The sequence below is a fragment of the Oryza sativa genome, chromosome 6 (genome assembly GCF_034140825.1).
Source record: "Oryza sativa Japonica Group chromosome 6, ASM3414082v1".
In the NCBI taxonomy this organism is placed as follows: Eukaryota; Viridiplantae; Streptophyta; class Magnoliopsida; order Poales; family Poaceae; genus Oryza; species Oryza sativa.
The window spans coordinates 3,869,036-3,894,785 of record NC_089040.1 but is presented as its reverse complement, the minus strand read 5'-3'; the positions used below and the strand labels follow the sequence as shown (position 1 = coordinate 3,894,785).

Sequence of the window (25,750 nt, the reverse complement as noted above, 5' to 3'; positions counted from 1 at the left end):
AGGCAGAGCGGCGAAAACCACTAGTATTCAATGGTTTTCAATATCAGTGGTTTTCTCCGCTCTGTCTCGGCACATATATGTGCTTCATCCATAAATGAGGTTCTTACACACAAACACTCGAACCCGCACCCTCTTACTCATTTGCACAGCCTATCTACCACTGAGCTAGTTCAAGTTTTCAGAACTGTAAAATGGTGTATTTTTTTAAAAAAATACAAATAGAAAGCAGTAGAAAAGTTAATTTAAAAATTATATTAATATATTTTCTAAGTTTAAAATAAATAATATTCAGGTAATCATATACTAATGCTCACCTTTTTTTCATATCTTCTCAATCTTCTCCTTTTATCTCTCAAACACACACTAATCACACCAAATACCTCTTATTGATAATGATATTACAATTTTTTAAAGGAAGTCCAAATAACCCCCTAGGCCTTAGATGGAAGTCTGTCTAGCACCTAAACTTAGAAACTGGACATTCAACCCCCTAAAGTTTACAATATCGTTTATAAAACCCCTAAGGTGGTTTTGCATAGTGATTTTTATCTAATTTGTATATAAGTTGGATAAGTTTGATCACATGTCATACACTTTGGACATATATATTAAAATTTTGACTTAAATCATTCTTTTTGCTTCTTATTAGCTCTTACTTACAAACAAGTACCAACATAATAATTGCATGATATCATTGTATGAGGATAAATTGATAACTTATAACTGATGATATGCAAATATGTTATATTAGTTATTCAAAATTGTTCGTTTAAGCTTTTAAAATATGCAAAACCATCGTCCAAAACCACCGTAGGGGGTAATATATGGATGGTTATGGCAAAGTTCAGTGGGTTAGATGTCCGGTTATAAAGTTTAGGGTTCTAGACGGACTTCCATCTAAAGTTTAGGGGGAGTGGGTATTTGGACATTTTCCATTTTTTATTATGACTATACAAAGAAATATTTAGAGATTTTACATGTATCAATTGTTGTTCTATGATTTATTATTTTATACAAAATAATTTAGTCATTTATTGTAAGATGGCATGCACATATTTATTCCAATATGTGATATTCACATTTAATGACTTTCTTATCAAACATTTATTGTAGTTTTGGGTTTTGATGCATTTGATATAATTTTAAATTCATTCACAAATCAGTATTGCATTTATTTGTGAATCCATTCTCCTGGATATATATATGTAGGGGATAGAGACTTTTAAAGCCTTGTAGAAATCAAATCAACACATCTATTTGTGGCATTTATATATGTGTATCCTGTCAATTGATATTAATACACGAAATCGTCGAACCTTTGTGGACATGCATTTAAAGAAAAGAATATCATATAGAGGCTGCACCACTAATCACAATACTTCTAGTACTCCCATTTGTCAGTTGTACATGTTTTTTTTTGTATATATATGTATGCTAGCTTTCCTCCGACACTCAGTGCGCTTTTAAATATTTATGAATAATTGCATATACTAAAGAAAACATTAAGTATTAATAAATGAAAACATTTGTATTTATTAATAAATACAATGATACTATGTATTAATAATTGGCATACATCCTAGAATGGAAACCTTTCATTTATGCATGCATGTATGAACTTCATTTATGGGACATATTGGAAAATATGCATAGAACAGAAACCTGTGTTCGAGGCCGATTAACGAAAACCACTGGTATTTGTTCACAAATATATTTCTGATAATTCAATGACCAAATATCGCCACAAAACATATTGACAAAGCAATCCTTTTTTTGTAATTTATGAATGCATGAAGCAAGAACTTCATTTATGGACATGGCACCTGTATAGCAAAACTTGTTTAGAATAGGAACATATTATAAAATCTGCCTAGAATGGAAACTTGTGTAGCAAAGGAAGAGTAGCGGAAACCTCTGATATTAAGGGTTTTAATAATTCTAAACAAATAGCAGTGGTTTTACTACTCTAGCTTAGCACTTCTTTTTAATCCATGCAGGTTTTGCTATATATACGTGTGTGCTCCGTCCATAAATGAGATCCTTAATTACATTGAAACATAAATGTGTTGTTACAAGGACTCGAACCCACAATCTACTCATCCCCGCAGCCTACCTACCACTGAGCTAGTGCAAGTTTTGATATCTAAAATAAATTTACACCCTAGTTCTATTGTAACTAAAGTATAACTACACTATAATTATACCATAGTTGAGTGAAAAATTTTCCCCTGACTAAAAATTATTGAATGTGCTATAGGTAGACCCAACATAAATGAAAATATTTTTTTCTTAATACGTTTTATGTGGTACATTCACTCCATTCAAAAAGAACACTATATTCAAAGAAACATTTAATCATGAGTATAATTTGTTGTTCTATGATTTATTATTTTATACAAAATAATTTAGACTTTTATTGTAAGATGACATGCACATATTTATTCCAATGTGAGATATTCACATTTAATGATTTTTTTATAAAACATTTATTGTAGTTTTGGGTTTTGATGCATTTAATACAACTTTAAATCCATTCACAAATCTGTACTGCATTTATTTGCTCTCTCTATGTGAATCCATCCTCCTGATATATATGTAGGGGATAGAGACTTTTAAAGCATTATAGAAATCACATCGACACATCTATTTGTGGCATTCATATATTGTGTATCATGTAAAATGATATTAATAGAGGAAATCTTGGAACCTTGTGGAAATTCTTCTAAAGAAAAAAAAATCATATAGGGCTGTACCTTCGGTCACATTACTTCTGATGCGCCCTTTTGTCAACTGTATAGGTTTTGGTATATATATATGTATATGTATGCTAGCTTTCCTCCGACCATTAGTATATTAAAATATTTATTAATAATTGGAATATACCAATTAAAATACAAAGTGTGTGTCTAGAATGGAAACCTTTCATTTTATGCATGTATCAACTCCACTTATGGGGCATATATGAAAACCTGTGTGTGAGGGAGAGCAACGAAAAATTTTTAATAATTCTTGTTTAGAATAGGAACCAATGTGCCGAGGCGGAGTGGCGAAAACCAGTGGTATTTGTTCATGAATATATTTTTTTAATAATTTAAAGGTTAGGTGTCTATATGCTTGCACATTAAATATAACAGGCATATATACCATGGAAACATATAAAAAAATCTTTGCATTTATACACGCATCCAATAATTTCATTTATGGAAGAAGCGCACAAATAGTAAAACCTACATGGAGTGGAAACTTGTATACGAAGGCAAAGCGGCGAAAACCACTGGTATTCAGTGTTTTTTCAATATATATCAGTGGTTTTCGTCGCTCCATCTTGGCACACAAGTTTCCACTCCATGCAGGTTTCGCTATGTATGTGTGCTCCATCCATAAATGTGGTTCTTACACACAAACATAAATAGATAGTTGCAAGGACTGGAACCCGCACCCTCTTACTCATTTATTCATTTGCACCCTCTTAAATTTCATAAACCAAGAGTATGTGTCTCTCAGGGGACATGAAAATGAGTTTCCAATGTGTTTTTTGTGCTGAGGCAGAGTGGCGAAAACCACTAGTATTCATTCATAAATAGATTTTTAATAATTCATATATTGTATATATATATTCTCCAACCATAAATGAGGTTCTTACACACAAACATAAATGGATAGTCGCAAGGACTCGAACCTGCACCTTCTTACGCATTTGCACAGCCTATCTACCACTAAGCTAGTTTTACTTAGTTTTGATATCTAAAATAAATTTACACCCTAGTTATACTTAGTTACACTATAATTACCTAAAAGTTCAGGTAAAAAGTTTCCTCTAAAAATTATTGAATGTGCTATAGGTAGACCAACATAAATGAAAAGTTTATTTTATTAATTAGTTTATTTTGGTATATTCAATCCATCCATAAGAATCACTATATTCAAAGTCACATTAAACACTTTCTATTCATTTTCTAAATACACAGATATCGAGTCTATAATTAACTTATCATAGAACTATAAGTAACTCCACACAAACCACACATACTTTGTATTTCCCAAAACAATCGCATGAAATTTCATAAACCAAGAGTATATGCCTCTCAAGCGACATGAAAATGAGATTCCACTATGTTTTTTGTGCTGAGGCAGAGTGGCAAAAACCACTAGTATTTATTCATAAATAGATTTTTAATAATTCATTAGTAAGATGTCTATCCCCGACATCTACGCATTTAATAGGAGGTATATATACCATAAAAAACATATGAAGAAAAAAATTTGTATTTATACACGCATGCAAGAACTTTATTAATGGACCAAGCACATATATAAGTAAAAACTGCTTCGAAAGGAAACCTGTGTGCCAACTGAGCGGCAGAAACCACAAGTATCAAGAGTTTTAATAATTCTAAACAAATATAGGAGTTTTTGTTACTCTACCTTACACACATATTTTTATTCCATATAGGTTTTGCGGTATATATGTGGGGAAAATATGTAGCGCAAACCTTATATTGCAAACATGGAAAGTAATGAAGAACAAAAAATTGGGCATCTAAGATTTGTCAATGTCACCAGGAGCAAACTCTTTACGCACATACTTAACTAATTATGAGTAATAAAATTTTTAATGGGAGTAAAACTTTTACTCATGGTGATGTGAACAAATCTCCAACACCCATTTTTAGATCCGACGATAGTTTCTAGGTTTGCGCTACATAATTTTCTATGAATGTGTTCAATCTATCTCATTTAAATGAGGTTCTTACATGCAAACACAAATGAAAAGATTTTTTTTTCTCAGTAACTTTTTTTGGTATATTCAATCCATCGGTCAAGAACACTTTCAAAGACACATTTAGTCATTTTTTTTAGTTTTCTAAATACGCGGACATGAGTCTATAGTAGAATTATATATCGAAGAACAATACACAACTCTACACAATCATACTCTATATTTCCCATTACAATTGCATGAAATTTCATAAATGAAATGAGCGTGTCTCTCAAGAGACATGCATTAAAATGAGTTTATGTTGTGTTTTTGTTCCGTACTACCGAAAGCAAACATAGCATATATTGTCAGTTTGTCACCATCATCATGCACATCCACAAGAGAGATATATGATGCACCCTTCACAAGAGTGAAGCATAATACATAGTCAACTCTTTGAAGAAACCAAAGATATGTCACGTACTTGTGTCCATGAAGAGGTCTTCGAGAGGATGTGTATTGTATAAAGGCAACAAATTGAAATTTGCTAGTAGAACTAAAATATTACTTTCTCTATTTTAAAATAATTAACTATTGTGCTACTTATGGCCGTATTCTAAGGGGAGGTAAATGATTTAAATATCCCTATTAAATGAGAAAGATACTTGTAGCCAAATTTTAAAAGGAAGTAAATGACCTAGATACCCCTATTAAATGAGAGTTGTTCGGAAGTGGGGGTAGTTGGGAGTATATGAAATTATTTATTAGGGTCACACGTGTGCTACATGCAAACTGTCGTTTTTATAGCTTAATTGCATAAGCTAAATCTCCTTCATTTATTGCATTGACCGGCGCCGAACTGGCAGTGAATTGCTCTCGAACTCCCTCCATCAAAGTACTTTTGGTAACAATCACACATTGTGACACTAGCTGCTTCTGAAGAACTTTGATACGATCTATTTTACGCCGATGATTTGTAGAGCTATATGTTATAGAGAAGCCATATATACATTACTAATAAATTGGGGTGAAAAAGTTTCTTCTTTTAAGTCATATGTGAAAAATCACAGCAAGACGACAAAATTGTGTGACCGTGACGTATAGGCCGTACAACCGTTGACATGAAACATTTCAAACCGTACGTACGGAGAGTACCATTGACGTAAAGCGTTTCTATATTCTTCCTAGTACGTACCAGGTATTACGTAATATGGATCCCATATATCCGAATCTGCGTCTTCGACATAAATGTTAATTTATTATTTTTACATGATTTTATTTACCAATGATTAATTATCATGATCTCCCAGATACACCTCCCCCTAGTTGGTGAAGTCCCTGGGTAGCATCCACACACATTTAGCCTATAAATACAGTGCCATACCCCTTCTTCTTCCCCACACCAACATCCAGATCCTCCTCTCTTCTTGCATATGCTACTCTCTCATTGTTTTGCAGTGGTATTCGCTCTCTCTGCACTGCTCGCCGGCCTTGCCCTCGCCATCGACGAAGGGTTCGGCATGGAGTGGACGGCGGCAGAGCTGGCGGAGGCAAGGTCGGTCATCGCTAGGGTCAGCGACGCCTACAACTCCGGCGTAGGCAGCAGCAGCAGCGCCTGCGACACCAAGCACGACCGCATTATGAGGGAGCTCCAGGCGAGGTTCCCGTCGAGGACCATGGTCCAGGTAATCGATCTGTACGTTAATCTCACGGTGGAGACGGCGGCGCAGCCGCAGGACGCCGGCAGCGCCGGCGACGCCGCCGCCGTCGTCCACCCTACTTTTGCCGGCGGCATGCCCGTTGTGAACAACAACGACGGCATGGTGCATGGTGGTGCTGCTATGGAGGTGGGGGCGGTGGCGGTGAACGGCGGGGACGGTGAGGTGGTGAACCCGGACAATGCTGATGACGATGTGCTTTGGACTGATTATGAGCACAGGTTGATTCTTCATCTGTATATACGTCTTCTACTTTGATTTATGACATGATTTTTTTTTTGTTTCTTTGCATGTTTAGTTAATCAAAATTCCACTTTTTTGGAGATGAAAATTTAATTAACTAGTTTCTGTGCATGTTTAATTAAAATTCCAGTCTTTTGGATATATATATATATATATATATATATATATATATATATATATATATATATATATATATATATTATTTACTGGTTAAGCACGTCCAAAATTAAAGCATGTGTTGTACTGTTTTCTTTTTGTTTTTTGTGTAGTGATGTACTAGTTCTTTAATAAAAAATATAGTGTAAGTGATGTATGATAAATTGATAGTAATAACCTTTTAGTTTTTGTTGTTTATATATAGTGAAGTAGTGATCCGTATATAGTCAAAATATATTATTATTTTAACCCGTTTTGCTACAATATATATGTAGTAGTAATTTGGAACTCTGTCTAGATAAATGAAAATTCATTGTTCATGTTCATAGTTTGGCACATGTTAAGATGACAAAATATAGTATACAATGTCGATTGCTTACATATTTAAAGTTGACCTTAGAATTAGAAGTTCTTTGTTTTTTTATAAGAAAACATCATGTTTAATTTGGACGTAGTAGTAGCAAAGGAGTAGTAGTATTTACTCACAAAGTCCACATTTAATTTCGTTCATTTCTAGGAAATACATATAGGCACTTCTTCAGTCATAATGACAGCTCATTAATTAATCATATCAGTTTCTATACCACACCAATTTCATTTCTAGGAAGTGAACAGATTTCTTTAGTAACCTTAATTTGGAAACAATTGCAAGGTTAGCAAGCTAGCTAATTAAACAGCTCAAGAGAAGAACTTAATTAATTTAATCAAATCTTTTTCACCGCAGGCTGTTTCTGACTGGGATGCGTGTGTACGGGCGTGGCGACTGGAGAAACATCTCGAGGTACTTCGTCAGAAGCAAGACGCCGGAGCAGATCTCCATGTACGCCGACAACTACTTCCACATGATGGAGATCGCCGCGGCCATGGAAGCCGACGGCGGCGACGACGACGACGGCCACCATGAAATCAATAACAACAACAACAACTTGGGCGGCGGCCAGCTGCACGCCGTCGTCGGCGCCGTCGGGCACGGCCCCGGTGCCGGGCACATTGCTCCGGCGACCCCCTCCAACAACAACACCGCCGCCGCCGCCGTGAACAACAACGTCGACACACCGTTCTGGGTTCCGCTGCTGTACAACCCCGAGATAGAGCAGCGGATGATGGAGATGCAGGCGCAGTCGCAGAAGGCCTGGGATGATCAGCAGATGAAGATGGCTGAAGCTGCAACTCCAAAGGAGGAGGGAGCAGCTGATAAGTGATAAGTTTGTGTGGCCGGAAGCTGATCGATGTTCCTGCTGAACAATGGAACACACATGTTATGAACATCTAATTAGCTATTCATAAAGATAGCGCATATATATGGTGATCCAGACTATATTAATAAATAAAAATATGGCAGCAAATCTATATGTGTGTTGTTGAAGCTAAGACAATATTTGTGATCATTTTAATTTGTTGCCATGTTTGGGACCATTGGAGTCTCCTGGAGAGTGCTCAATCGGTTGACAAACTTCTCGCTCGGTCTTGAAAATGTATATATGAAGTTTATCCCTTGATATATATATGGACCGTCGTGTGGTTGGTATCTTAGAAGTCGATCAACGGGTTTTGACGCCTTTGTATTTTCCGGACGCCTTGCCCTTGCCTTCCACTGCTCTCGTCTTGGCAAAATGGCAAGTTCCTTTCTTTTTATCTCTTGGAAAACTCTGCAACTCACAAGGAATTGCGAGCCAGTCTTGTGGAAAACAGGCCCCAAAGGCTGAAATCGACACAGGAAACTGGACACCGAAGAACACCATAGAAGATCCAAACTGATGATGACACAGAGGCTAGATGTAAGACTCGGCTGAACCAGCCTCGTTAACAATGTCATGTCTTGATGTCATCATCAAGTTTGGATCTTCTATGGTCTTCGGCGTTTGGTTATTGATGTGTTATCGGTGTCGGTTTTATAACAAATTGTGTAGTATGGTCTCTCCAGGTCATCCCTATTGCACTCAGAGTGCATGACTTTCGATTTTGAGAGAATCTATTATATATATACTACTCCAGTTCAACGATTTTCCATCGACTTTGTCTTCCTCCATAATATGCCATGACTTTGTCAATTTTTTCTACATTAAACCATTGTGGTTGATACTTTTCAAAAAAAATAACTAAAATGCTCTTTAATACATGACAATTGATTGACCTACTACAAGTATTGAAAAATTATGAAAATTTTTACATAGCCTCCTTACATAATATGAAGTGTGCACATATTTTAATATTTTCAATTTGTATGTACGATTTTTTAAAAAAATATAATTTATGTCAATATGCTAATATAATACTCATGCTTTGATGTTATCTTATGTAAATCATCTTTCATATGCTACACAATTATTTTTCTAATCTGGCTATTTTTGTGTATGTGATTCCTCTTTCATATGCCATAAAAATAGTTTTTCAAAAAATTTGAAGAAAATCTTAAAATACACACATAAACTTCTATATTGTGTAAGAAGGCTATACAAAAACTTTCATATTTTTTCGAAACTTCTAGTGAGTCAATCATTTGTCAATTGTTGTATGGCTTGGAGGGTATTTTAGGTATTTTAGAAAAGTATCCATCCCGGTGGTATATAGTAGGAAAAAAATGACAAAGTCAATGGCATATTAATTATAGAGGAAGACAAAGTCAATGGTAAATCATTGAAGTAGAGTAAATTCAGTGGCATAGAATAGATTCTCTCTCCAGCGTGAGTCTGGTGATCATCTTCACCAATGATCCTACCAATCATTATCTTGCCACCTTTCACTTGAACAATTTCACAATTTTGTCTTTCCTCTTCCTCGCGAATTGCAAGTTCCTCAACTCGCCCAAAGAGGTAGCTATCGTGTAGCCATTCTTTGTAGCTTGTTGGGGATTCGCTGACAAGGGCGTCGCTAGGGTGCCTCCTCGAGTGTGCCCTCTTGCCATTATCAGCCCCAGCCATTGTGAGACCTTAGATCTCTTGAGTATGTGTGTATTATGTTATGTGGGCTGCACCAAGTTGGCTTTGTGCATTATAAATTCCGTGCTGAAGTTGAATAGAGGGTGATCTTAAAGCACTAGGATGCTCTGTAGTTGCTTCTCGGGAATATCAAAGTTCAACCTTTAACAAAGCGGTCATTGGCTTGCACTATGATATGATCTTTAGAGGCGGGTTTGAACATTGTTTCCACCATCCCAGGCCTATCCCATAAATTGTCTTTTGCTAGTCCCCAAAGTCGATTGCATTGGTTGCATAGGCACCGGCAACAACAACCTTGGCATGTTTAGCCCTGGCTACTTCAGCTCAGGCGGCTTTGCCCTCCTTGGAAGCCTTGGTGGCATATGCGTCAATCACCTAAGCTCCACACATGTTGCCATTGGTATTGTTGTTCATGTCGACGGGATTGTCGTGCATGTCGATATCAATAATCCCCATATCTCAATCGGTAGTTGAGTGTTCGGATATATATAGTCTCCAAAATGGTTTCGACGGATCAAAACCAAAAGCAGGTCATCGAGGTTGATTTCTGTATAGCATACCATCTGGTGCTCAACATCTTCAGATAGATCTGGCATGTTGAAGAAGATCGGATAGGCCCAGGTTGGACCGGATTACGGTGACCAACAACTTGACATGAAAGCTTATGATACTAGGACCTGGTTGGATTGGACTTGGATCTCCCAAGCCAAATTGATTGTAGCAGCTTTTATCGAAAAATTCATACCTTGTCATCTCTTCATAGAAAACCTAGAAACACAAATGGCCCAACTATCATCAATTAATAATTTGATAATAATATTGTGCGTACTTGCATCCTGTTGAGTTAAAACTTTCCTTGGAACACAAAGAAGCGGGAAAAAAATTGTCCCCTTACGAAAAGGCACTAAAGAAATTATAATCATATGTGTGGGCTGCACCACCGATCACAATACATCAATACAAAATGGGTGTGTGCATCTTTTTCTTAGAAAATAAGTGCATGAATCCCATCCCAAAGAATACCTTGACAAAGACATACATATGCTTCATTTGTTGCATATTAACTACAGTCATAAACTTAATTTTTACATCATACTTTTTTGGGAAGATTAATCGTTATCAGTGTGACTATGACAGAGAAACACAGTACAATAACAGGATTTTTTTAAGGGTTAATATAGTTCTATTTGATAATTAATTATGTGTTGGTTCAAGTTTCTGTTTCAGATATGTAAAAATCTTGCATTGACATATGCTGACCAAAAGATCAGCGGTCCAGTGTGGTTGACATTAGAGATAGATGAGACCATGTATGGATCATCATGCACGAGACCAATATTCTATCTCTTATTGTCCACGGGCTTGGGTATGCATGGTATATTTAAATATCTAATAATTGGTATATACCACAGAAAACATATCGAGGAAGAAATCTTTAATTTATGTATGCATGTACAAACTTCATTTATGTGGGCATATAGCCATACCTGCCTAGAATGGATGAAACCTGTGGGCCTAGATATACCACTGGTATTTGTTGAGCGGTCAGGTGAATCTGCCTTTAGACATTTAATAATGAGCATATATACTATCTATAGAAAACATACCAATAAAAAATTATTTTCATTTATGCATGTATGCGAGAACTTCATTTATGGACTCAGAACATAAATAGAAAAACCCACCGGATTGGAAACCTATGTGCTATAGAGCGGCAAAACCAGTGGTTTTGCCCAGAAACAAAATTTAAAAATTATTAGAAGAGACCAGGTGTCCGTCCCCTTGCACAATTTCCGCCTCCCGAGAAAAATATAATGTATAATAGAAATCACTAAAAAGATTGCATTGGCAAAGGTTTGCATATATCATCTCACAAAAGATATATTTTCACTCCAAATGTCAAGAAAACCGTATATTCAAAGTCACACATAGACTTTTTTTTTCTTTTTCAAATGCATAGATCAATCGGTTTAAGAACTGAATGCACAACTCGATCTACACTATCATACTCATATTTTTCCCTAACATTTTGCATGAAACATTTCAGAAATGGAAGAGTAGAACCCTTGAATGGACATCGATCAAATGAGTTTTCCACTGCCGTTTGTTCTGTATTGCTGAAAGCTGAGATATAACACATTGTCAGCACCATATCACAACCGATTGAGATATATCTGATGCACACATTTGACACATTGTCAACTCTCTTTCCCTCCCCCACCCCCCCCCCCCCGGCAATTGTCTCGTTTACGTCGACGTTGTTCAAGGCTGCATCAGTACATTTGACCTCTTGGATTGCTCCGGTTTGGATGATATATTTGCCTGCCTATATATCATATGTCTTAGTTAATCTAGTCTTAATATCTCAATTTAGCACTATCGGTTGTCTCTCACTTTAGGGTTTCTGCCGGTATCAGTTAAATTGTTTTACTAGATTAGATTAGCTAAGGCATCTACCACCCTAAAAATCAATCAATGGCTTGATTGTCTAGATATTATGTTTCTTTTCATACTTAGTGCTGCATCAGTTAAGTTTGATCTACTAAGTCGTGTTTAGAACCATAATCCCTAGTCTGCTTTTTGACTGCCAATAAGGGTTTCATCGGGGTTTCAGCCGATGAGGTAACTGGACGTTGCATCGACTTACAAGGATTGCATATAAGTTGGATTTAGCCGATGATAACAAAGATTTCACCGTTTAATCTAACTTGTGGATTTTATGACATCGGACCTCCAGCCGATGTATTCTTTAACCATTGGATCAGTACTTATCCTATCATATTATTATTAGCCGATTGGTTTCTATTGGATTGTATTGTTGCTTTCTTGCATTATCATCAGTCGATTGCCTTTATATTGTTATTTACATCAAGCGTCAGAATCTACATCAGAATTATAGCCAATAGCTCAAAACCCTATCGCTATCGGCTGGTATCAGCATCGGCTGGAATTAATCTATCGGCTTGTCAGCCAATCGGCTCATTGATCTACTATTTGTATATCTTGTTATTTGCAGGGTCAAACTATCTGGCACGCCCGCATCTCACCAAGCTTTGGACCTGCACTGGAGCTAAGCAAATCTCCTAGACCAGTGTGTGTTTTTCGCATCAACAATCTCCCAAGCCAAATTGATTGTAGAAGCCTTTATCGGAAAATTCATACCTTGTCATCTCTTCATAGAAAACCTAGACACACAAATGGCCCCTACCTTATGTGCCAACTATCGCCGATTAATAATTTGATAATAATATTGTGCATACTTGCATCCTATTGAGTTAAAACTTTCCTTGAAACATGACAATAATGTGGCACAAAGAAGCTAGAAAAACATTGGCTCCTTGCGAAAAGGCACTAAAGAAATTATAATCATATATGTGGGCTGCACCGCCGATCACAATACATCAATACAAAATGGGTGTGTGCATCTTTTACTTAGAAAATAAGTGCATGTATCCCATCCCAAAGAATACCTTGATAAAGGCATACATATGCTTCATTTGTTGCATATTAACTACAGTCATAAACTTAATTTTAAATCATATTTTTTTGGAGGATTAATCGTTATCAGTGTGACTATGACAGAGAAACACAGTAATAACAGGATTTTTTAAGGGTTAATACAGTTATATTTGATAATTAATTATGTGTCGGTTCAAGCTTCTGTTTCAGATATGTAAAAGTCTTGCATTGACATATGCTGACCAAAAGATCAGCGGTCCAATGTGGTTGACATTAGAGATAGATAAGACCATGTATGGATCATCATGCATGAGACCAATATTCTATCTCTTGTTGTCCACGGGCTTGGGTATGCATGGTATATTTAAATATTTAATAATTGTATATACCACAGAAATCATATCAAGGAAGAAATCTTTAATTTATGTATGCATGTATGAAATTCATTTATGGGGGCATATAGCCATACCTGCCTAGAATGGATGAAACCTGTGGGCCTATACATACCGCTGGTATTTGTTGAGCGGCCAGGTGAATCCGCCTTTAGACATTTAATAATGAGCATATGTACTATCTATAGAAAACATACCAATAAAAAATTATTTTCATTTATGCATGTATGCGAGAACTTCATTTATGGACTCAGAACTTAAATAGAAAAACCCACCAGGATTGGAAACCTATGTGCTAGAGCAGCAAAACCACTGGTTTTGCCCACAAACAAAATTTAAAAAATATTAGAAGAGATCAGGTGTCCGTCCCCTTGCACAATTTCCGCCTCCCGAGATAAATATAATTTATAATAGAAATCACTAAAAAGATTGCATTGGCAAAGGTTTGCATATATCATCTCACAAAAGATATATTTTCACTCCAAATGTCAAGAAAACCTTATATTCAAAGTCACATAGACATTTTTTTTCTTTTTCAAATGCAGAGATCAATCGGTTTTAGAACTGAATGCACAACTCGATCTACACTATCATACTCATATTTTTCCCTAACATTTTGCGTGAAACATTTCATAAATGGAAGAGTCGAACCCTTGAATGGACATCGATCAAATGAGTTTTCAGCTGCCGTTTGTTCTGTATTGATGAAAGCTGAGATAACACATATTGTCAGCACCATATCACAACCGATCGAGATATATCTGATGCACACATTTGACGCATTGTTGAGCGGTCATGTGAATCTGCCTTTAATTAGACATTTAATAATGAGCATATATACTATCTATAAAAAACATACAAATAAAAAATTATTTTCATTTATGCATGTATGTGAGAACTTCATTTATGGACTGTGAACATATATAGAAAAACCCACCCAGGATTGGAAACCTATGTGCTAGAGCGGCAAAACCACTGGTTTTGCCCAGAAACAAACTTTAAAAATTATTAGAAGAGACCAGGTGTCCGTTCCCTTGCACAATTTCCGCCTCCCGAGAAAAATATAATTTATAATAGAAATCACTAAAAAGATTGCATTGGCAAAGGTTCGCAGATATCATCTCACAAAAGATATATTTTCACTCCAAATGTCAAGAAAATCTTATATTCAAAGTCACATAGACATGTTTTTTTTCTTTTTCAAATGCAGAGATCAATCGGTTTTAGAACTGAATGCACAACTCGATCTACACTATCATACTCATATTTTTCCCTAACATTTTGCGTGAAACGTTTCAGAAATGGAAGAGTAGATCCCTTGAATGGACATCGGTCAAATGAGTTTTCCGCTGCCGTTTGTTCTGTATTGCTGAAAGCTGAGATATAACACATTGTCAGCACCATACCACAGCCGATCGAGATATATCTGATGCACACATTTGACGTATTGTCAACTCTCTTTCCCTCCCCCACCACCTCTCTCTCTCTCTCCCCTAAAGAAGATGTATGTATGTATCGTACATACATACTCGCATCGTCCATGGCAAAGCGGCAATGGGTTGTCTGCAGTGACAAGAGCGAAGAAAGCAGGCAGTCATGAGGTCAAACTAATTTTGAAAAAACTATGTCTTATATGTGTGAAATTTTTTATTTGGGGGTCACACACATGTGTTGCTTTGCATACCGTGTCTAGCTTGATTGCATAAGCTCATCTCAATCTCCTACATTTATTTACGAAGACCCGCACCGAGTTGGAAATTTGACAATGAATTCTCCAACTCTCTATGAAAATAAACTTACGGTAACAATATCACATTGAACTAATTTTTGTATAGTTTGATCTATTTTATAGGACTATGATTTGTAAAGGTACTTGAGAGGAGAAGATATATATATATATATATAATTCTATATTTATGGATGAAACATTTTTCCTTTTGTGTCTAGTGAAAAATAAGTATAGCGGAAAGCACCGCAAGATGACAGAATTGTGATAGTCTCATGTACGGTCCGTACCTTATCGTTGACGCAGAATGTTTTCAAACCGTAAGGGCCGTAGCACGGACCGTACCATACCGTTGACACGGAATATTTTCAAATTGTAAGGGTCGTACTACGGACGTACCACCCATGTGTATGGAAACCATTAATATACCTCATACCGCAAACATATATATCTTTTTACAAGTAATATGTATCCTATTGATCCGAATTTCTTCCCTCAACGTAAATGTTACTTATATTTACATGATTTTACCAATGATGATCATGATCTAGCAGATACACACTCCACAAGTAGGTGAAGCCCCTAGGTAGCATCCACACATCCAGCCTATAAATACACTGCCCTACCACCTTCTTCTCCCTCACACCAACATCCCTATCCTCTTCTCCTCTTGCACACATTGCCCTCCGTTGTTTCGCAGTAGCATTCGGAGGCATGGAGTGGACGGCGGCGGAGATGGACGAGGCGAGGTCGATCGTCGCTAGGCTGACCAACGCTTATGACTCCAGCGCCCTCGTTGCCGGCGCCGGCAACGGCGACACGAGGCATGACCACATTGTGAGGGAGCTGCAGGCGTGGTTCCCATGGAGGACCATGGATCAGTTAATGTCACATCCTGATTTTTGTTTCAGGATTTATAAATTATTTAATAAATTATTAATCGAATTTATATTAACTGTTCATTAATTTATAAGTGAAGTTAAATGTGGGAAATAAAATTTCCTTAATTTAAAGTATGGATGGATTTAATTTGTATTAAATTCTCCATGATTAATTATACTTTCTGAAATTTTCTCGGAATTTTCGGAGCTCAATTCCTAATGTTAATAATACAAAGAACAGTTTAGCAATTATTTAAATAATAAATTAATCATTAAATGATCTGGATATTATTATATTAAATACTTTGAGTTTCCAAGTATGTTCAAGATTTTTCTTGGAATTATTTGAGCATTGGAAGTATTTTTAACAATTGAAAGATCATCTCATTGGTTAATTTACTTGGAAAAGCAATAAAATCATCCTTCCTAGTCTTGGGCCGAATTCAGCCCATTCCCTCCCTTCCTCTCAGCCGGCAGAAAAGTCTAGTTTACCTCCCTTGCGCTACAGTGCTCCTTCTTCCAGCTCTGGACAGAGCCAGAGCCGAGCCGTGCCGTGCCTGTTGCCGCCGATCCCCTTCCAAAATCCAACCTCTCCGTTGCTCTTATTTCCGAATTGGTTGCGGGAATGGAATCCTCTCAATCTCCTCTTCCTTGTACCCAAGAAATCCCCAAAAGTTTATATGGAAATCCTTTCCAATTTCGCGGTTCAACCTTTCCTTTTTCCGGCGAAGATCTAAACTTTCCCGAGTTTTTCCCGTCGTTGTGGGCTCGATCCCGGCCTCCCATGGCTATATAAAGGACCCCCTAGTTGTCCTCTACTCATCCCCTCAAGTCCCGTATTCCGCCGTCGCCGGAAACGCTCTCCCTCTCTCTCCACCTCCGGCCGCCGCTCCAGCCGCCATTCGCCGTCGCCCCGGCCGTCGCCGGTCAGCGCCGCCACCTTCCTCGGCTTCGCAGTGAAGAGCTCTACCCCGGCCACCCGTTCTTTTGCGCCGAACCCCGCCGGAAGTCGCCGTCACCGTGAAGGCCGAACCGTTGCCATGTTTTAATCTCCGGCGAAGCTTTGCCGTCGACTCCGTGGTCGCCGGACCTCGCCGTATCCACTGTCGGCATCGCAGCAGTGAGGAGAAACCCGGCAGCCACCTCCGCGAAGACGCAAGCCATCGGAGCACCGTCGTCACCGTGAAGCCGATCTGTTCCATCTTCAGTCGCGCCGTTCGTCGTCGTCCGTCGTCGCCCTCGGTCGCCGTCGACTCCATTGGGTTCGCAGGAGCAAGGTGAAGCCCGGCCATCGGTTTTTCTTCGCCGAAGATCGCTGAAACGTCGCCGCCATCGCTGACCCGACCCCGTCGCCGCCTCTACCTCGCTGCCGGCCGTCTGCCGTCATCTTCCATCGTCGCGCCACCCCTCAGTGAGCTTTCCTCTCTCCGATGTCGTTCACCGGTGTAGTTTATCCATAGGGTCTTGATCCAATCTTGACTCAGTCAAGATTAATCTCAGCCATATAAATCCGTTCGCTCTTTTCAGTGGCATATTATTTCTTTTTAATATATGTCATCTACCAAATATAATCTAATCTATTTCAGATGATGCTTTAATCTTTTATCTCAGTTATAAATCATTTGTAAATTATTTAATTAATTTGGAATAGTCTTTTCTTTAATAGATTTAATTAGAATTAAATCTTGTAAAATTCGTAACTAATTCATATGAAATCGGAATGAGGCCGTTCAAGTCTCTAAAATCATCTAAAATCATGATTTACATGTTTGTTTACTTTATATGTATTTTTTATTTGGTTTTTATTAGTCTTTTTCCTCGTTTTGCGTGTTAGCTTGTCGTTTTCGTCGTTTCGAAGGTTCGTAAGTGCGCCGGAAGTATTCAAGAAGACTAATTGAAGACCGAATATTGCAAGGCAAGTCACACAGATCCTAAACACAATTCCTTTGAGCATGTTGATCATATATTTAAATTCTCTATTTATTTCAACTGTGCATTTATTTTCGAATGTCACCGGGTGGTGTGAATCTATTCCTTTGTTATGGCCTGTTTGCATTGATTACTCTATTCCTTGATACCTTGGGATATTATAATTTGACTAGTTGAGCTTTATATATATTGGTTCAACTAGATGTTAGATATAATTGCTTAGCCATGCTTAGAAACATTAGCTCACTAATGGGATGAATCATATATACTACATTATTATTTATGGTTATATTTAATGGTAGCTCACGATGGTTAATCGTGTTATGATAATTAATTGGTAATTAAAATATAATTAATGGTGGGTTGTGAGCACATGGTTTTGAAGGTCGTGCTCATGGCAATTAAGGACCGGTTCGCGAGCTACTGTTGTGAAACATTAACCGTGCCAACCACAAGCTAGCGTGGGCAACGGCTTTACCTTTTGTATAGCATGGTTCATTGCAGAGCACCAGACTGAGAAGTGGCGGAGATAAGCCCACGGGGGTCGCTGGGGAGTCCATGCCTTGTTTTATAAGGGGGTGATTATGATCCAAGAATGGTGCACTGTGGTGAGTTGTGTTGTGCAGAGGGTATTGTCACAGCCTCTATTCGGGTACTTTCCAGTATCGCGACGCATGGTAGACATGATGTTGAGGCTGTCTTGTGGGTACAGTGGTACACCTCTGGCCAGAGTAAAACTATTCGAATAGCCGTGCCCGCGATTATGGGCGGGTTGAGCAATGTTTTTCGTGATTAGTCTCACACCTCTCATAATAATTATGGATGTTATACCTGGTAATAATTTGCTTAGCTCCTGGTTTGGAGTTAGATCTGTACAGCCGGGTATGGTTGTTTGTTCGGGATGGTTGGGCCTGTGCAGCATGGGTGTGTTGTTCAGCGTTGATTAAAATTTCTGATTAATTACTCCACTGTTTTACTTCTCTTAAATGTTTTGCTAAATGCTGCTTTTGCAAATGAGCCTATATTATGCCATCCTTTGGTATCCTTGTGCACTTGCATATTTGCTGTGTGGCTTGTTGAGTATGTCATATGCTCATTCTTGCAATAATCAATCAACCTCAGTTGAAGAAAAAGGATCCAGAAGGAGAAGACGTTTGGCTTATACCCCAGTTGAGCTGCCTGTGGGAGTGGAGCTGAAGCCATCGCTAGACCGTTATTCCGCTGCTGTTTTCTTTTCTTTTGTAAGTGTGTAACGTTATTATTATGATGGATTTGTATATTAAATTGTCAGTTTGTGTACCTCGGCTGATTCCTGGACGAGGATTTTATGCACAAATAAGTTCGGAAATTACTAGTGAATTTCCGGGCGTGACAGTTAATCGGGCTGTACATTGAGCTCATGGCGGAGGAGCCCGCGGCGGCGCAGCCGCAGTACTTCGACGCCGGCGCCGTCGTCGACCCTACGTTCGACTTCTTCATCGACCACAACAACTTCCTCGGCATGCCGCCGCCGCCGGTGCAACAAGCTGATGATCATGCCATGAACAACGTCGTCGCCGACGCCAGCATGAACTACTTCTACGGCGGTGGTGCCATGGTGTTTGGTGGCGGTGCACCCATGGGGGAGACGGTGGAGCAGGCAGCTCCGCCGGTGCCAGCGCCGGTGGCGGTGGCGCCGGTGGTGATGAACCGCGACGACGACGAGGTGAACAACCAGGGAGGCCGCCGTCACCGTGCTGCACCAACAAATACTACTAGGAGGTTTTGGACCACTGAAGAGCACAGGTTAATATGCTTAATTCTAATTATATGGATGATATATTATATCTGGTGTTATGCTTTAGTTTTCCATGACATGAAGTCTTTGAGCAATTCTATGGTCCTTGAGGAGATACCATGAGGTATCAAAAATTTAGTGTAAAACTAGTAAGGTGGCCCACGCGTATGCGCGGGCACTTATATTGTTGAAAGGTAAGATTATTGTTTGTTCAGAAATTTTGTCTCAGATTCAGGGCAAACTAAAGTTTCGATAATGTTATTTTATAATAATTTAAGGGTTCTATTTTTCTTAAGGTATCTTAAAAAACCATTCACAAACTTTTGAGTAGAAGATGGATTAAGTACTTACGACTTTTGAATCATGTTTTTTTTCTCGAGTAAATAAGAAACTATTGCTAGTTAATTATCATACAGTTCGTATATACATACCGTGTAGTATAGCCGCAAAATTAAAAATGCGAGTGCAAGGTACTCAAAATTATTTTGATTAAATCGTCTCATGAAGGCGCATGATATAGTAATAAAGGGAGGGAAGCATATGCATGGGAAAAAAAGAAGAAAGAGAAAAATGAAAAAAGGGAGGGGAGGCGTACCTACCCACGCACGCACATGCGTACCTATGTCGAGGTGGGACCTCGTAGTATTTAGTTTATTTTAAGATCAATTTAATCTAACGGTTTATAATATTGGACCTACCGATTTAAGTGAAAATCTAATAATAGATACTTTGATTTTTTTTTCTTAGAATTTCTAATATTTGCCTTAATTTATTATAGCACCACGTGGCAGCTTGAGAGTATTTTAAGGAATTTTAAATGACTAATTAGAATATTAACTGCGCAATATATTTGTATGGGACATATGGTAATATTTGTTCCAGCTTTGTCCATGTTTATATACATGTTGAGAGAAATTAATTTTGTGGCTAGCAAGCCATTAGATGTCTAATTAATAGCAATTAATTTTGACACTTATTTACAATTGTTCAGAGCAACTCTTATATATTCATCTTACGACTTTGATGATCCGTTGATCACCAATTTACTGATCACCATGACTCGCATGAAAAAAAATATGTACTTCCTTTGTTTCACAATGTAAGTAGGGGACTAATTATTAAAGTCCCTTTCTCCGGCCGTGTTTGTGGCTTGGCCAGCTAAGTTCTTTCTTATGAAAATGGATAAGCGGTATGTTCCATATGAAAACATATTATTTGAAAAAATAAAATAAATATATCAGTGTTATTAGTATTCTTATGTTAGGCTATTGATGTTAATGAATCTAGATAGATATATATGTCTAGATTCATTAACATCAATATGAATGTGGGAAATGCTAGAATGACTTACATTGTGAAACGAAGGGAGTAGTACTTAAGGTTTAGCATAGCTGAAATTGATGAATTATATAATTTATGTGATAGCTATTTGAGGGTATAAACAAATGAATTGACTTCTAAAAAGTTAGAATGCTGTTTAAAGAAGACACCGTTTAGAAACTTAGAAAGCGTAAAAAAAATCCAAAATATAGAATCGGGAAAAAAAGAGAGGGCCTTAAACTCCCTTTATCACTCTTATCGTAGTAAGAGTTCTATTGATATTCGTCAATATTGCGTTCACATTTATAACATAATGATTCCTTTCACCTATACGAACAAATAGTACAAAATCCAAATACGACATAACACAAATACATTATAATTGTTAATTGTTATGTAATCAACTCTTGGTTTCAACTTAAAGAGAGCTAATTATTGCTGAGAAAAACACAACCCATGGTGCTTAATTATTCTCTCGCTGCATCACACCTTTAATTTTCTTTTCATGTTATTAACAAAATTAATCATCTCCATATATGATTTGATGTGGCAAAGCGGTAGCGCTATAGCGGTTGTGATCACCTTAGATGTCTCAGACACTATGCTTTGTCACACGTGCGAAAGGCAAAGTGCAGACGTGCATTGTGCAGTGGGCAAAAAGAGAATTTTGGACGCTTTATTTATTAGCAAACAATAGATCCGATGATTATAATAATAGGTCCACCAGTTCTAGTGTAACTGTAAATTAGTTAATATAGATTTTAAATTATTAATTTAATGGGTACACAATATAATGGTGTAGATCTTATTTTGAAACAGTGCATTACTTGAGAATAATAGATAGACCAGTGTAATAAAAAGTAGATCCGATGATTTATATAATGGAGCCATCAGTTTAAGTGCACGTATAAATTAGTTAATATAGATATTGTTTATTTGAAAGGTACACGATATAATTGTGTAAAATTTATTTTAAAATAGTGCATTGTTTGAAAATAATAGTGCAAAGTAAAGAGTGCATTATATGATGGTAGAGTTTTGTTTGTAAAATTATGATTATTTAAAAAATATATCCATTATATATATAAATGGAAAAAAGAAGAAAAAAAGGAAAAAAAGGGGGGAAGGAAGCGTACATACCATGTACGTATGTATATCCTCCATCTGCCAATTCACGGGAGGAGAGGATAGGTGGGACCCATTGTATTTAGTTTATTTTAAGATCAATTTTATCTAACGGTGTATAATATTGGACCCACCAATTTAAGTGAAAATCAAGGGATAGATGTTTTGCTTTTTTCTTACAATTTCTAGGATTTTCTCTATTTTATTAGAGCGCCACGTGGCGGCTAAAGAGCGTTTTTAGGGAGTTTCATGGACTTTTAGTATATAATAGATAGATAGATAGATTTGGTACCTCATAGTACCTAGGTACCACAAGGTACCAAATTTACAATGGAAAAAGTGGTACCTCATGGTACCTCCTCAAGGACCGTAAATTGCTCGAAGTCTTTAGTTTCTTTTTGTATGTTTAATCAAAATTCCACTCTTTAGGAGATCTTCTTATGCATCTTTGTTTGCATGCATGCATGAAATCTGTTTATTTACTGGTTAAGAATGTTGTGTTCTTTTTTTTTGGGGGGGGGTGGTCGATCATAAAAGAACATGTTGTGTTTTGATTCCTTGTGGTGCAGCGATTTAGTTCTTTCAAGCAAAAAAAAAAAAGAAGTTATATGTTGTGACGTATGATGAGAAGTTGTTTAACTGCTTATATGTACAGTAAGACATTGTAGTCAAATAATATCACTTGTAATTACCTATTTCTGTTTGTCTAAAGGTACATGTGAATTTTGGAACTCTCTCCGAATTTATGAAAAATAATTGTACATGTTAATATATGAATATATTAAAAATAATACTTTTTAATATAACTGCATCTGAATATGTGTATACAAGATGACAAAATAGTGTATCAGAAGTGATATATCATATCTTACATATTGCGTTTGACCTTAAAAGCTATTCTTTTTTTAAAAAAAAAATCATGTCTATTTTGGACGTAGCAGTGGTATATTTATGTCTTTATATGCACAAAGGTCCACATCTCATTCCTAGGAAAAAAAATGCCGTTCACTTCTTCAGTACAACAACAACAAGTCAGTTTCTACTCTGAGTCTGACCGAACGATGGACAGATCTCAAACAATTTTAATTTGCAAACATTTCTTACATGCTGCGAGGAGTTTGGAAAGCACACAGCTCATATATAAATTTAATTTAATTTAATTTATACAGTCCTAAAACTTTTTAAATTTGAAAATTGCAGGCAGTTTCTGAGGGGGCTGCGTGTGTACGGCCGTGGTGAGTGGAAGAGCATCTCCATGAACTTCGTCAGAAGCAAGACGCCGGTGCAGGTGTCCAGCCACGCCCAGAAGTACTTCCGCCGCGTGGAGAGCGCCGCCGCCGACAAGCAGCGCTACAGCATCAACGACGTCGGCCTCAACGACGACACCGCCGCCATGGACGGCACCAACAGCTACAGCAACAATAACTTCGGTGGCTGGCAGAGTCTCGCCTTCGCCGGCGGCCACCTCGAGCCCGTCAGCGGCGGCGGCGCCGCCAGGCAAGTCATCGCTCCGGCGAGCTCCTCCGCCGCTGCCATGAACAGCGCCGCTCAGTTCTGGGCTCCTATGCTGTTCAACCCCCAGATTCAGCAGCAGTTCATGCAGATGCAGGCGCAGACGCAGCAGGCGTGGAATGATCAGCATATGATGATGGCTGCTGCTCCAATGGAGGGAGCAACTGATACTAACTTTGAGCCTGCAGGTGCAGTTAATTATTATTATTATCAACAGCAGCAGGAGGAGGAGGAGGGAGGTGCTTATGGTGTTCCTGCGGATCAGTGGATGATGAACCAGAACAACAACATGTTCTGAACTTCTGATAACATGTCTACATAGATGGGGAACATATCCTTTGACGTATTACGACTCTCTGACTTTGAGTGGTTGGCATGTAGTCCTTATAACCAACAGGTTTACATATCAATGACTCATATCAGAGAGTAGTATGTTAGAGAAGACGACTCATCTATATAGATGGCATATGGTGATCAAACCTATAATTAAAAGATGGCAATAAAATAAGCCTATATATATCGTGTTGAAGCTAAGACATTATATGCATGCATGTCTGCCTCAACACAAATATCCTAGCTAGTAGTATATCCATGTTTCCATTTTGTATAGTCAATAATCTGGTTGTGTTAACTGTTAAGCAATGTATAAATGTATTTCACCCCAATATAATTAATATACATACATACATACATACATACATACATACATACATACATACATACATACATACATACATACATACATACATATATATATATATATATATATATATATATATATATATATATATATATATATATATATATATATATATATATATATATATATATATATATATATGCCATCATATCATATATGGCCTTGCATTGACTTTTGTTACAACCACAATCCTCATGGAACTAGCTAGGTGTATCAATTGAATTAACAAGGGAGAAAGATGAACACGTGCGCAAAGCGGAGTTGAAGGCGGGTGGGCACGCAAACATGATGGCACACACATAGCACAACTGGTCAAGGCACTGTTGTGAGCACTTACCCACCCGCGTTCAAATTCCATTTAGTGCATGTGTTCACCTTTTGTTCCTTCTCTATCAATTAAAACATACCTGACTAGTATATTTCAATATGAATAACCATTTACCCCATGATTATTTGCACCCTCCCCCCCTTTTTACATCATATTTTTTTGGGAGGATTAATCGTTATCAGTGTGACTATGATAGAGAAACACGGTGCAATAACAGGATTTTTTTAAGGGTTACTATAGTTCTATTTGATAATTAATTATGTGTTGGTTCAAGTTTGATCTGTTTCAGATATGTAAAAATCTTGCATTGACATATGCTGACCAAAAGATCAACGGTCCAGTGTGGTTGACATTAGAGATAGATGAGACCATGTATGGATCATCATGCATGAGACCAATATTCTATCCCTTATTGTCCACAGGCTTGGGTATGTATGGTATATTTAAATATGTAATAATTGGTATATACCACATAAAACATATCGAGCAAGAAATCTTTAATTTATGTATGCATGTACGAACTTCATTTATGTGGGCATATAGCCATACCTGCCTATAATGGATGAAACCTGTGGGCCTAGACATACCACTGGTTTTTGTTGAGCGGTCAGGTGAATCTGCCTTTAGACATTTAATAATGAGCATATATACTATCTATAGAAAACATACCAATAAAAAATTATTTCCATTTATGCATGTATGCGAGAACTTCATTTATGGACTGAGAACATAAATAGAAAAAACCACCGGATTGGAAACCTATGTGCTATAGAGCGGCAAAACCAGTGGTTTTGCCCAGAAACAAAATTTAAAAATTATTAGAAGAGACCAGGTGTCCGTCCCCTT

The 25,750-nt window shown here is 37.4% G+C and overlaps 2 protein-coding genes across 3 annotated transcripts; both read left to right on the top strand.

The window, feature by feature from the left end:
* Positions 1 to 6,075: 6,075 nt before the first annotated feature.
* On the top strand, positions 6,076 to 8,355 carry LOC107275902 (transcription factor SRM1). Its single transcript, XM_015786625.3, has 2 exons — positions 6,076 to 6,638; positions 7,541 to 8,355. Exons 1-2 carry the CDS (start codon positions 6,133 to 6,135, stop codon positions 8,016 to 8,018), a joined length of 984 nt encoding a protein of 327 aa, XP_015642111.1. The 5' UTR covers positions 6,076 to 6,132; the 3' UTR covers positions 8,019 to 8,355.
* An 8,364-nt stretch (positions 8,356 to 16,719) lies between these two features.
* Positions 16,720 to 24,425, top strand: LOC107281239 (transcription factor MYBS3). 2 transcript variants are annotated; one of them, XM_066311220.1, is made up of 4 exons: positions 16,720 to 17,624; positions 18,048 to 19,383; positions 19,518 to 19,927; positions 23,565 to 24,425. In XM_066311220.1, the coding sequence occupies exons 2-4, from the start codon at positions 19,141 to 19,143 to the stop codon at positions 24,172 to 24,174; spliced, it is 1,263 nt and encodes a 420-aa protein (XP_066167317.1). In that variant the 5' UTR covers positions 16,720 to 17,624; positions 18,048 to 19,140; the 3' UTR covers positions 24,175 to 24,425. The 2 variants fall into 2 exon arrangements, with proteins under 2 accessions (XP_066167317.1, XP_066167318.1); XM_066311221.1 differs by having other exon boundaries at positions 18,048 to 19,927; positions 23,565 to 24,422.
* The last annotated feature ends 1,325 nt before the right edge of the window (positions 24,426 to 25,750 follow it).